We start from the raw sequence: 13,814 nt of genomic DNA, 5'->3' as shown, positions 1-13,814 counted from the left end.
TATCTATAATTCCGTCATGGATGATCGTAGTGGAATCTAACTCACCAGAAAATATCACTCTTGATGTCACAATTATATATATTTCCAAATCAGGGATTGAACAGACATTCTTTTATATCAGAAATTGAGCATGTTGGTTGTGACAGATTGTTCATCAGATGTTAAGCTGTTAAGTCAGTAGGTGAGATAGTCCAGAGCACATCAAAGGCATTCCCTGCTGTGTTGATTAACTCCGCAGACGGCTGTGGTTATGACCCCTTCTGAGTTTGCTAATTTCCGAGGTCGTTCACACATAGCCAAGGGGTCTGTTTTACCGGTGTAGTTTAGAAAGTTATCCAAAGTGTTTTATGACGTCCTGTCTCTACATTCCAATGTAAACGTTTCAAACAGTTAATCAATGAATTGTGTTTTCCCATCAGTAAACAGGAAAGGGGGTTTGGACAAATTTGGGGTTATTCCAGGGCAACACGTTACAATAGGTTGGAGGATGAGGCGGTGCAGAGGGTTTTAGTGGTTGTCATGGTGATGGTGTTATAAAGTTGTGATAGTTTGGAGGATGATGAGGTGCAGAAGGTTTTAGTGGTTGTCATGGTGATGGTGTTATGAAGGTGTGATAGGTTGGAGGATGAGGAGGTGCAGAGGGTTTTAGTGGTTGTCATGGTGATGGTCGTTTTGACTCCTGCTGTAGTTTTCCATGAGCCCAGATCATTTCATCGTCCAATCGCAGAGGATTGTTTAATGATCTGACTTTGTAGTTTCAGATGTCACCACTAGATATCACTGTAGTCATTGTACACTAGCTGTAGATGATGCTGTGTCATATCGTACTAACAGTAGGGTGTGTGTCTGTGTGTGTGTCTGTGTGTGTCTGTGTGTGTGTGTCTCTATGTGTGCGTGTGTGTCTCTGCAGGGCGTGGGCAGTGGGCTCCCTGACTCTGCTCTTCCTGCAGAGTGTCACCTGGTCTTCAGGTCTGATGTTCCTGTTGTCTCCATCTCTCCTCCTGGCGTACCTCTTCTCGTCCCTGAACACCGCCCAGGCGCTCCTCATCAGCATCCTGCACTGCACGCTCGCCAGGAAGGTCTGAGCCGACACGTGCAAAGAGTCTGTGTGACGTCTCATCTTCTTTATTTAAGCAGGTTTGTTTGTGTCCTGCAGGGTCAGAAGGATTACGGCCGCTGCCTGCGCCTCTCGCAGTGCTGCGTCACGTCCTCGTCCAGCTCGCCGGACTCGGTGAAGGGTGCAGCGCTGCGCTCCAACAGCCGCTACACCAGCAGCCAGAGCCGGAGAGCGACCGCTAACAGACAGGTACAATATTCTCTTCAGCTCTGTCTGTGTTTCTGAGTGACCTTTGACCTTATTGGATTCTTTGTGCTCCAGAGTCGGATCCGGAGGATGTGGAATGACACGGTGCGGCGGCAGACCGAGTCCTCTTTCATCGCTGCAGACGTTAACAACACGCCCACTCTGAACCGAGGTCTGAGCGTCTGTCTTTAAACCTCTGAGTCTCCTTTGGTGTTTGAGAGTGTTTTATTCATTTCCTCTCTCTCTCTCCTCAGCTCCTTTAGGAAACCACTTCCTCACTAATCCGGTGTTGCAGACTCACGCCGGAGCGTCTCCGTACGACACCATGCTGGCTCAGGGTTACAGTCAACCCTTCAGCTCCACAGGTAACCTCACCTTCACCTCCACAGGTCACCTGTAGCTTTGATTTTCTTCCTTCTGTTGGTGACGTTCATCTCGTAGTGACCATTCTTCCACGCTGGAGTTTCAGCGTGAGGCGCTTCTTAACGCTTCATGAATCACTTTTATTCACTTTGTTTCTTTTTACTGCCGTTTTCTTTGCTTTTTTAATTATTGAGATCTTATTCAAACTCTAAAGCTGAAAACAACAAAGACATGCTCGTTAGCTTAACTGCTGACTGTGGCTGTTCTCTCTGTATGTCAGCCTGTGATTGGCTGGTGACCGCTAACCCCGCCTCAATAGTGACTGCTGGTTTTGGCTCCACCCCACCGAGACCCCGAACAGTTAAAGCAGATAGATGACGGATGAAAAGGAGAGAGAGGCGTGAATGTGGAAAACGTTTCTGATGTTTTTACTTGGTGATAAATGTCTGCTTGTCTGATATTCCCTCTGTGACCTTTAACCTTTCTGTCTATGTTGAGTTTTTATGTTTGCAAAGTGTCTTTAATCTCTCCTTCTCTGTCTCTCTGTCTACTCGTGGACGTGTAGGAACCTTCAGAAATAAGAGTACGAGCTCTCCTTTGTTGTGAATCATTGAGCGCCACATCTTGTGCTGTGTTCAATCCATCTGATTCATAACCCATGACCACATGGAACACATCATCATGTGGTTACATGAACAAACATGACTCATTCACTCAGAGCGTCACCTTTATGACCTTTATGACCTTTATGACCTTTCATGTCTCTTTGCTCACTAATCCACACTTCCTTTTTCTGCCTGCAGAGGGTGCTGTGTCCCAGAGCCAGGACTCCTGTGGGTTGGACAGTGTGTGTCTGAACGGTGGTTACACCCCCAACACCTTCACCCTGCACGGTTTGGGGACCACGCCCGGGTCTCGTGCTGGAGTGGTGGGCAGTACAGACCTCTTGAGGGAGGGCGGAGTCGAAGACATCTCCCCCGCCCTCCTCACCCCTCATGGAGCCTCAGATCTGGGCAGCGGTGCAGGGATGCGTCGTAACTTGTCAGATGCTGCAGCACTGGAGAAGATGATCATTTCAGAGCTGGTGCAGAGCAACCTGCGGCCCTCGGTCCCCATGCCGGTCCCTCCAGAGCGCTACGGAAGTCTGGCGAGGCCTCATCACCACGACAGAGCGGCTCTCACTCACACCGCCACGTTAACTCGACATGCACAGCCACCGCTGCAGGAGGGCTGGGCTGCAACCATGCAGCCAAACATTCGCCACAACGCACAAGAGGGTTGGGCGCCGCCGAGGCACCACACACCAGATACTGAGACGCATTCCACAACACGAGTCCCAGACCACGCCACCACGCCACGTCTACAAGACGGCTGGTCCCACTCACGTGTTTTAGGAGATTCAGAGTCCCGTGAGCTGCTTAAGGACAGTGACAGGCTGCAGCTGCAAGGCACTTTGGGGCGCCGTGGTCTGCAGGACCGGCAGCAAGCGTGTCCCCCCGATGTTCAGGCACGGCCCTACTCCACCCTCAGCCGCACTCCCGGAACTCTGTCCCGCAACCGCAGCACGGCGGAGCCAAGTGGAGCGACGGACAGGGAGCGAGAGAGGGAGCGTTACAGAGACAGGCCCCTCCCACCTCCTCCTCCTCCTCCCCCGCAGGAGTCAGAGCCCCTGTACAAAGCTCTGGAGGAGTCACTGCTGATGAAGCAGAGGGAGGCCAGCGTAGAGGCGTGGAGAGAAAAAGACGAGACATTTCTACTGAAAAGAGACGGAATGATGGACGACTGGAGGGCGGGAAGCGAGAGAGGGAGGGACGAGTCTTTCACCTCACAGAAAAGAGACGGAGAAATGGACGAATGGAGAGGAGGCCTGGAGAGAGGGAGGGAGGAGTCTCATGTGTTGGAGAAAAGAACTGGAAGGATGGAGGTGTGGCGGGGAGAGACGGAGCAGGAGGAGACTTTTATAACTCAGAAGAAGGATTTTGGGATGGAGGGATGGAGAGGGGGGGTGGAGAGAGAGAAAGATGAGTTTTTAAAGGACAGAGATGGATGGAGGGCGGGGCTTGAACGAGAGAGCGATAAACTGAAGGTTGGAGTGCTGGACGTGTGGAGGGGAGGGGTGGATGTAGACAGGGATGAAAATTTCCTGTTTGAGGGTAAAGATGGAGGTCTTGACAGCAGGAAAAGAGGCTCTTTGCGTTACCACGGTGAGCGAGAGGATTCTGACAGCTTCACTCTGCCTTTGACCCCTGACCTGGACCTGGACCCTGACTCCTCCCCAATCTACGCCCGGGATTCAAACCCCTCCCCGCTCTACCCTGGAGACAGCCGCTCACCACCTCTCAGCATTTTCCCTCGAAGCTCTCCTCCTACAAATGTGTTCGCTCCTCGAGACTCTAACTCGCCTCCAAACAACCTGTACTCCCGCCACTCCCCGCAGGTGTACAGCCGGAGCAGCTCGCCGCCTCGCTTCTACACTCGCACCTCCCCACCAACTCTTTCGTATCCTGACAGCAGCCCTGAAGGTCCTGAGGAGGTCAGCCCCACCGGTCAACCCCAGAGACCCGCCCTGGAACTTCCCTACAGCTTAGGACGGCCCCCTCTTGGTCCGCGGCCAAATCACCTGCAGACCTTCTATCAGCCGCCACCACTGACAACCAATGGGGAGGCAGCATACACAGCAGAGCCCGCCTCCGACGGAGACGACGGACAGATGCAGCGTGTGACAAGCCTGTGACTAGGGCGGTGGTGATTGGGGGATAGAAAGCAGGCGGGAGGAGGAAGACGGTACAACAACAAATGTGAAGATACAGCTGATGGATAGAAGGATGGTGATGATGGTGATGGTGATGGTGGTGATGGTGATGATGATGATGATGATGATGATGATGATGATGGTGATGATGATGGTGGTGATGGTTATGATGATGATGATGATGATGATGATGTGATGGTGATGATGATGATGATGAGGGTTTGATGATGACAGTGATTGCTCCTCCCTGCTTCTACCTCCTGATCACCACGAGACTTCCCCTTTCCATGTTTTGTTACTTTTCTATGACTGTGATCCATTGATGACTCTTCCTCCTCTTCCGCCTCTTCCTCTCTCTGTCCTGAAACCCTGCTGTGTCTTCCCGGATCATCGCCGCTAATTCTTGTTTTATTTTTCGCCCATTGTCTGTGTTTCTATTGGTTGATGGGCCGAGTGTCGTCCCTCCCTGTAGCAAGCCAACAGTGTGTCAAAGAAACACGTGTGTGTTGCCAAAAAATCCTTTCAAAGAACATGTGCATGACTTTATAGTGGATTTTACCAGGCTGCATAGTGTAGGAGGAAAGAGCTGTGTGAGTGTGTGTGAGAGTGTGAGTGCGTGCAGGAAGCTTGACGAGCATGCGTGTGTGTAAGGATGTGTGTGCGACTGTATATACATCATTCTTGTATATTTAATGTATCACAGTGAAGCATTTTATCAGCATCAAATCGGGGGGGGACTCTTACACACTTCTCCTCTGACTGATTTCGAAATCTTGACCAATTCCATTTTCACATCAAGACCAAAAACTCCGCCTCCCCCATCCCTCCACACGCCACTTACTGTTGGTAATGGAACTGGTTGCAACAAAACTCTTGAACTCCAAAGCCAGAGATCATATAAAACCTCAGAACTTTTCTGCAACCCCCTTGAGACCATTGTACATATCGACCTCCAGTGTTCTGATTGTCTTGTATTGCTATTGAAGTTCAAGTAAACATGTGAAATAAAATGATCTCATCTTTTCATTGTGTGGATGTGTTGGGTGAGGGCGGGGTCAGGTGGCACAGGTTGAGGGCGGGGTCAGGAGGAGCAGGGTGAGGGCGGGGTCAGGAGTTAAAGGACAAGGGCGGGGTCAGGTGGAGCAGGTTGAGGGCGGGGTCAGGAGGAGCAGGTTGAGGGAGGGGTCAGGAGGAGCCGGGTGAGGGAGGGGTCAGGTGTGGCATAGTGAGGGTATGCTGTTATAACCTCCATCAGGAGGTGACAGAACCACCACTACACCTCTGTTATATCCTCCATCAGGAGGTGACAGAACCACCACTACACCTCTGTTATATCCTCCATCAGGAGGTGACAGAACCACCACTACACCTCTGTTATATCCTCCATCAGGAGGTGACAGAACCACCACTACACCTCTGTTATATCCTCCATCAGGAGGTGACAGAACCACCACTACACCTCTGTTATAACCTCCATCAGGAGGTGACAGAAACACCACTACACCTGTGTTATATCCTCCAATAGGAGGTGACAGAACCACCTGCTCATTTAGCTGACTAATCAGTTAAATATCCTCACTGGTCAGCATCAGAGTCACTAGTCTGATCAATAATTGTTAATATATTTATGTATACATTTATATTTATCGTAAATCTAATGCTCAAACTGCAATGTGTTGGCCCGCCACTAGATGGGGCTGTAGGCATAGACTGGCCCCAGCTTTGGATAATGGGCCTGCTCTGGTTGTAAACAAGCACAGTGCTAGCAGTGCTAACGTTAGCAACACTTTGTCCCTTTTGTGTTGATTAGTTTGATTATGTTGGGCAGTATTGTTACATCCTCTTTAAAAAGACACAAATTAAACAAAGATTGATTTTTAATCGTATTTATTTAATAACTGTTGTGCTCTCTGATTGGTCAGAAGTCTAACAACAACATTTAGTAAAATAAACATGAAGTCAGATAAATAGCAGCAGACCTGTCAAACACACGAGTTAGGTGTATTCTCTTATTAATAAACTGCATGTATTACAAACAGGAGCTATCAGCACATTAGGAACACCAGCGTCTGTCTTTGTGTTGCTACATCATATAAAACACAGGATCTCCTACCTGATCAAAGGGGAACTGAAGAAAGAATAAGGTGTGATTAAAACAGTGCCATATACAATCTGTTTATATTTACAGGTGCCGTAGAGAGTGGAGGGGAGGGGGGGGGGGTGCCTCCTCTCACAGGTCACATCTGAAGCTGAGGTCAGTCCAAAGGTCGAAGGGTCAAGAGCTCAGACTTCCTGCCCGCCTCTTATTTGCTCTCAGCTTTCATCTCTTGTCCTCTGAGCCTCAAAACAAACTCTCTCTTGCTCGGCCCGCTGAGGTACGAGCTTTGTCTTCACAGGAAATGGTTTCACAAACTTCACATCTCTCCAAAGCGGACTACAGGCTGCAGGTGGGTGATGTTGGTACAGGTATGGGAGGATCTAGCAGACAGTGTGTTGGGGGGACAGGGGGCTGTCCAGGGTTTCAGTCGGGGACAGATCTGAACTTATGCTCTTAAACATGGACGAGATGTGGAAGGCCTGCGAGAAACAAACACACGACCAACATAAACACGGCAACATGTGAACACACACTGAAAACAAACCAGGTGTATACTGACCACCCAGTAAGCTGTGAGCGCCCCCTGTATGTAGCCTGTTGTCACATCAGACGGGTGATGTCTGTAGTCTGAGATGCGGGTCAGACCGGTGTAAACCGCTAGCAGAACCAGAAAGAACTGCAGTGCGGGCCTGAGCAGCCGAGCCCCTCGCCATGTCAGCCGAGCCTGCAGGTAAAACTAGAGGACCAATCAGAACATGTTATTTCTACAGCAGGGTCTTTTTCTTTCTCTAACCAGTGTAACCTTAACCCCCCAACTCAAAGACCACCCCCGCCCCAACTGGCTCAAACATGAGCTTTGATTTCTATTGTTTGTGATTTAGCTTATATGTCTTATATTTACCTCTTATGTCTGCCGATTGTTTCCAGTTAATGCAGGAGTGTTTTTTTTTTTTTCTCACACACACACACACACACACACACACACACACACACACACACACACACACACACACACACACACACACACACACACACACACACACACACACACACACTAGAGAGAGCGGGGAGGCGGTGAGGCGAGGTCAGACTCCTCCCTCTGCAGGACAAAGCTGTATCTGTTTGTCTCGTTCTCCACTCGAGTTGTTTTCACACACATGCTCTTGTGAACATTTCTAGATAACATCGTGAGGACGGCTCCTGAAATCCTCTCCTGAGGCAAGACGTGACAGCTGAAGCATCAGAGTCCTCCATAGGACTCTATCATGACAATATGTGTCTTTCTATCAATGCTACGTGTGGTTGAACAGACTCTCAATCTGAACTAAAGAGTGGAGAAGAACATACTGGAGAACAGGAAACATAATGCAGCAGGTTCATTAGAGCACGGAGATGGTAGAGGTGGCGTGCAGACAGTCTATGGTCGTGCAGCGATCACAGGGAATAAAGGTGCCCTCACACTCCTTTATTCTCTTGTTTCTACTGCTAACTGACGGACGGCTTTATTCCCTTCCTCTCTGCCTGCATTTTGTACAAATAACAAAATTGAAAACTGGAGACACGTGAAATTATGTTTTTTGGTGTTGATGTGAGTGAGACAGAAAATGTGTTATAGTAGAAAAATGAGTAGAAAGAAATACTTACTGCTAAATAGAGCATTGTATACATGGCGAAGGAGGCGTGGCCAGAGAAGAAGGACTTCCTGAAGAAAACACAGAGGCGCAAATACTGTATACATCAACACGGAGTATCAAAGTAACAGAAGCATCCAATCTAAACCACAGCCAAACTGCAGTTCCTCCAGTGTCCACTTGAGGCTGTCAGCTCAGGTCTGTGTTTCTTTAACAGCAGAAAAAAACGTGTTGGCAGAATCTGACTTCATTCTGAGTTTTTATTGGTTCACACCAACCTTTATCTTAAACTACAGAGTGTGTGTGTGTGTGTGTTCCTCTACAGTCTTAATCAAACAAACATGTCAGCCCTACTCTGCACACACACACACACACACACACACACACACCTGGCCTCCTCTAAACGGTGGTCCGGCTGGCGGCAGTTCACCGTGGCGACGTAGGTTCCTGGTGTGCAGTTTAGCGACGCATATGTAACCCCACACACGGACAGGAAGTGAGGTCGCAGCCGGCCAACGCTCAGCTTGGCCATGTTAGTGAGCGATTGGCCGACGCAGCAGCCGAACAGGAAGCAGCCCAGCTCCTTGTACAGACACGACACATACAGGTTCCTGATGAAGGCCTTGGAGCTGACGGCGAGGAAACGGACCCGGTAACACTCCCCGAGGGTGATCTGAAAGCAGGAAACAGTCAGAGCTGTCGTTTTACCTCCCTCCACATACTGTAACAGCCAATCAGGACGTCTGTGCTCACAGTGAGGCCGGTGATGATGATGCCGCCGCTGATGAGTAACTCGTCAGATATGGCCTCTCGGTGCTGGTAGGGATAAGTGATGCTGGGGTCTCCACACATAAAGCCCCTCCTGTAAGGACTCACTGCTTTCAACTCACAGGCAAAGAAAGGAATGGAAGCTGCACAGAGAGGAGAGGAGAGGAGAGGAAACCAAAATATCCCTAAAATCAGTCTCAAATGAGTTACTTAATTACTAATATTATTAATAATGAATAACTGTATTTAATAAATTGAAGGCATGAAATCCGTACACAAAGCCCTCGCACCCAGCTTATATCACAATGCAAATACACCAGTAACCACAAACAACTGCTCTCTTAAATTATAACAGAATTTATTTAAACAAAGAAACATCAATCCAACAAATAACTATTACAAACTAATCTAAGCAATCAAACATTTTCAAGCAAGGCTTGTGGAAGAGGTGTAAAAGTGTAGTTATGTATGTGTGTGTGTGGATGAGGGGGAGGGAGCGAGAGAGAGAGAGAGAGAGAGAGAGAGAGAGAGAGAGAGAGAGAGAGAGAGAGAAAACAAGATGGTGGAGAGAGACAATGCACCATGTGGCTTCGTCACATGGGTACAAAATGGTGGACAACAAAGGAAGCCGTGTGGCTGCCTTTTGAAATAGTTTGAGCTCTCTGAGCTGAGTTCAGTAACTGTTACTTAAACACCAGAAAGACAGTGGCCGGACTTTGATTCAACAGCGGGTACACTGGTCTTTCTGATTGTGAAAGCCGTTGACTGAAGGTAAAGAAGGCGAACACAGCGGTTCATCACAATAAAACAAATGCAGCAGCTTACAACAGATAATAAACAGAATGTGATGTCTCGTCAACAATGATGCACAATTATCAGTGTAACCACTGATACCAGATCAGTACCAATTATCAGTGTAACCACTGATAATTGTTATAAAAGAAACATAACTATTTCTGAAACTATTTCTGCCCAGACCAAAGCTCTTGGGGTAACTCCTGGTGATCGTTTCAAAGTTGGTTGGATCTTCAATCTGTTGAATATTAAATCCACAGATTCAGGCAGGTTTCCTTCGTGGCTGATGTAGGAGGAGGGTAGCAGGATTCAGATCATCGACCAGAGCACTGCTCTAGGGTCTTCTGGTTGCAGGAGTCAAGTTCTTTATGTGTCCTTATGGATTCAGGGGTCAGTGGGCTTTCTTCAGCGCTCCTTACCAGTTGCGTTCAATGATGTCTTACGAAAAATTAAAGGAAGGAAACTCTTCTTTTTGCTCAAACCTGATAGCATCTGATTGCGCCCAAAATTAAGCAATGCCTGGCGATTGATTTTAAAGACTGGAACTGCCTGTGGGTTAACCTCAGGCCTCCTCCAATGAGGATAGAGAATTCAGAAACCCCCCACATCCCTACTTTTCACACCTATTTGTTAGTTGCTGTTGGGGGGTGCTGGGCTAAGACTCCTTTGTATAGTTCCCTCCAAAACAACTCTAGTCAGGCCTGAGAACTGCGATACAGGCCTGAGTCCTTTGTCCAGCACACATGGCTGAGGCCCAACAAAGGTGTGACAGCTGTAACACCATTTAACACCAGTGTGGATGCAAAGTGTGAGTACGGGTGTAATGATAGCCGACCTTTGTTATGGTGCCATCATGGAATAAGAAAGAGTTAAAGGCTCTGACATTCTGCAGCAAACATGAACAACATGAGGAGAAGATCATACGGATGTCTGGAGTGTGACGCTCTGAAAAATATTGTCCAAAACAGTCTTTACTGAGATGTGAGTTGTGGAACTATTTCCGGACGCGTGCACCTGGAACAAACAAATGTCTGGTACTCTTTTCCAATAGAGTCATCAATCTGTTTATTATAGTTCATGATCGGGGTTCACTTATGCACATAAATGTCCCATTCTGTCCAATACATCATAAAGCATAAACTGTTACATCCAAGTCAACCCGACACGGTCAAAAAAACTATATGCTTCCAAACACACATGAACCCAATTACCTGGAGCCTTGGCTTTATGCACAGCATTAAGTCAAGACTCCACCTGCTGTTCAGTGTCGGAATTACACTCAAATACAAATTTGCGGTGTTGTGTTGGGGTTTCTTGCAAGGATCAATAAAACGTTTAAGCATAAGCATTTTGGCTCCTACAATAAAGATGTCAACCAAGTGGACTATGTGCGTGTGTCTCTGTGTGTGTGTGTGTGTGTGTGTGTGTGTGTTTGTGTGTGTGTGTGTGTCTGTGTGTGTGTGTGTGTGTGTGTGTGTGTGTGTGTGCGTGCGTGCGTGTGTGTGCGTGTGCGTGTGTGTGTGCGTGTGTGTCTCACTGTCTCTGTCTCACGCTGCCCCCCCCCCCCCAATACACACACAGACACACTCACACAAGCCTGGGCTCAGGGTAACAAACCCCACTAATGTGATTGCAGATCGTCACACACACATTTGAAGGTATGTGTACGTATTTGCGGATCTTGCACGGCAGGAGTGTTGCAAAAGTCACGTGTAAAATGAAAATGACAGCCAATGGAGAGGTCCGCCTCAGTTGTAAGTGATCATTTGTGTGTATTTTCAGGATTTACAGCTGAAAAAGTTCACTGCCATTAATAAATAAGTAAATATTTCGAGATTGGCCTGCATATTTGCAGATTAGTTTACGTATTTGTGGATTTGTGTACGCATATTCAAATAGTTTTGCCACAATAATAGCTCCATACACACACACACACACGAAGATCATATAGCTATATATTTATACCATTTATAACCCCCTCTGGCACAGCTCTGTCCTGAACACTGGAGGTTGTCATGGAAACTGTAAAATTCCCTCCACAATGCACGAGCAGGTTGGCACGGAGAGCTCGAGATTGTGCACGAGCGGAGAACAAAGAGCGTGCACAAGCGGAGAACAAAGAGCGTGCATGAGCGGAGAACAGAACCCCCCCCCCCACCCATGTTTACTGTATTTGCTGCTGGCTGTCTGCAGATACAAGAGGATACAAAAAGATTCATGTCTGATAGTCAATCGATTATTAAAGAGTTAATTATTAAATAATATCATTCTCACTACTGTAAGAAAGAGGGGAAAACTTGATAACACTCAAATCACTTTACAGCACTATACTTTACTTAACGTCACTCAACGTTACATCTCTTTTTTTGAGTCACTTCATAAAAGTGAAAACCCTCAAAGTCAAACTAAAGTGGTTCAGTTTGGTGTTTGTCAGTTTGGTGTGTGTTACAGATGAACTGATTCATTTTGAACTCTGATTTAAAATCTTGACTCACTTTGAGCAGACTCATCAGGTGAGGTCAGCGGTCATGAACTCGCTCCTGATTATCAGCCGCTTGTTAAAAAAAGGTTCACATATATTCACCCAGGAGGAGGCACAGCAGGTCCAGGCCCACCAGGAGTTTCCTCTGGGACAAAGCCGGTCCAGTGATCTCCAGGAGCTTCTTCCCAGCTACACTTTCCATCACCATCCCTCCTGCAGACAGCCTTCCCCTCCTGCAGACAGCCTTCGCCTCCTGCAGACAGCCTTCGCCTCCTGCAGACAGCCTTTGCCTCCTGCCGGCGCCTCCTGCTGGTCACTGAGAGCTTTATGTCAGCAATGCTTCAAGTTCAACGTGTGGGCATCAGAGAGCATGGAGAGAGAGCATGGATCAGATCTGACCTGCTGATGAATCCACAGGAAGCTTCAGTGTTTAAAACCCTCGCTGACAGAGTCCACCGTTTTCTTTAGGCATCTTTCATTTCATCCCAGAGAGGATGCGTCCCGCCTCCTGCAACATATGCAGCCCGGTGCAACGGAGAACTCCGGACTGGTCACCGCACTCTCTCTCCCCCCCCCCCCTCTCTATTCTCCCCCCCCCCCCCATTTCTCTCTCCCTCTCTCTCTCTCTCTCCCCCCTTCTCTCCCCTCCTCTCTCTCTCTCCCCTCCTCTCGCTCTTCCCCTCTCTCTCCCCCCTCTCTCTCTCCTCTCTCCGCTCTCTCTCTCTCTCCCCCTCTCTCTCTCCCTCTCTCTCGCTCTCTCTCTCTCTCCCCCCTCTCTCGCTCTCTCTCTCCCTCTCTCCTCTTTGTATCTTTCTCTCTGCCCCCCCCCCCCTAAAGATTGTTAGTATTATTATATGTGATGACAGCATCAACCTGCATCAGGTCTTAGTCTCTTATTCTCTGTGGTTACTGAAAATGGGTATGTCACCACATTGAAAACGCTCTCTCACCTTAAAGTTCTTTCTGTATTTTGATTCTCTCCTGCAGGGGGCATCAAAAGCACCTCCAGCTTCTTATTCTCCTTCTGCTGACGGTCAGCCGTCTTTGTTTTGGTTCTTTTTGTTGAGGAAACACGGGGAAGAGGAGAGAGAGAGAGACCACGGGGGGGGGGGGAGCAAGACAACTTGTCAGAATGTGAAGTGAAGTGAAAACAGAAAACCCATAACGTCACCATGATGTTATTTTTTGTCCTGAACCAAATCTGACCACAGAAAATCCAACCGTGTGAGTGTGTGTGCGTGAATATGTGTGTGTTTGTTTGTCTAGAGGTTTGTGTGCGTGTGTGTGTGTGTGTGTGTGTAGTTTACCTTTGCTTCAGCTGATAATTGGTACAGGCTTCCTCTCATTCTTTTTGGTATTTATTCACTTTTAGAATAAGGAAATTCATTACTGAAGTCTCTCGGTCAAGGTCACGTTACATCACAAAATGTGAGTGATTCTGTTTGTCACTTCCTCTGATGACAAGAATATAAATCCTGAAAATACTTCATTAAAAAGTTAAACCTCGACAGCAGCCCAGACGCTGCGGCCTGTTAGCTAAAGTTAAAACTGTTCAGTCTTCTTATGACTCAAACTGTTAAAGGTGACATATCCTCCTCATCTTCTTCAGTTTAAATAGGTCT

General features: G+C 47.9%; 2 protein-coding genes across 4 annotated transcripts in view; one reads left to right on the top strand and one right to left on the bottom strand.

The window, feature by feature from the left end:
- The window catches only part of LOC109989536 (adhesion G protein-coupled receptor L1), a 34,727-nt gene extending 29,285 nt beyond the window's left edge, over positions 1 to 5,442 (top strand). The window contains 6 exon segments of the mRNA XM_020641316.3: positions 911 to 1,079; positions 1,157 to 1,306; positions 1,379 to 1,475; positions 1,558 to 1,668; positions 2,232 to 2,249; positions 2,470 to 5,442. Coding sequence (XP_020496972.1) covers positions 911 to 1,079; positions 1,157 to 1,306; positions 1,379 to 1,475; positions 1,558 to 1,668; positions 2,232 to 2,249; positions 2,470 to 4,400 — 2,476 coding nt within the window. The 3' untranslated portion in view covers positions 4,401 to 5,442.
- Positions 5,443 to 6,288: 846 nt separating this feature from the next.
- On the bottom strand, positions 6,289 to 12,762 carry LOC109989554 (phospholipid phosphatase 3). Of its 3 annotated transcripts, XM_020641346.2 has the most exons (6): positions 12,295 to 12,762; positions 8,901 to 9,058; positions 8,537 to 8,820; positions 8,161 to 8,218; positions 7,076 to 7,252; positions 6,289 to 6,995 (listed from the first exon to the last, which is right to left on the bottom strand). In XM_020641346.2, exons 1-6 carry the CDS (start codon positions 12,398 to 12,400, stop codon positions 6,897 to 6,899), a joined length of 882 nt encoding a protein of 293 aa, XP_020497002.1. In that variant the 5' UTR covers positions 12,401 to 12,762; the 3' UTR covers positions 6,289 to 6,896. The 3 variants fall into 3 exon arrangements, with proteins under 3 accessions (XP_020497002.1, XP_020497004.1, XP_020497001.1); XM_020641348.2 differs by having other exon boundaries at positions 6,289 to 7,252; positions 12,206 to 12,762; XM_020641345.2 differs by having other exon boundaries at positions 6,289 to 7,252.
- Between the last annotated feature and the right edge of the window lie 1,052 nt (positions 12,763 to 13,814).

The sequence above is a fragment of the Labrus bergylta genome, chromosome 1, assembly GCF_963930695.1.
Source record: "Labrus bergylta chromosome 1, fLabBer1.1, whole genome shotgun sequence".
Lineage (NCBI taxonomy): Eukaryota > Metazoa > Chordata > Actinopteri > Labriformes > Labridae > Labrus > Labrus bergylta.
Note: the sequence above shows the minus strand (reverse complement) of the source record. Positions and strands in the feature narration are given on the sequence as shown.

Bases quoted from the DNA above. Each gene is read 5' to 3' on its own strand.
- LOC109989554 (XM_020641345.2), bottom strand. From the start codon at position 12,400: ATGGTGATGGAAAGTGTAGCTGGGAAGAAGCTCCTGGAGATCACTGGA. The intron at 9,059-12,294 runs GTGAATATATGT...CTCTCTGTGCAG, and splicing joins CCTGCTGTGCCTCCTCCTGG to CTTCCATTCCTTTCTTTGCC. The intron at 8,219-8,536 runs GTGTGTGTGTGT...TGTTTTCTTCAG, and splicing joins CACCGTTTAGAGGAGGCCAG to GAAGTCCTTCTTCTCTGGCC.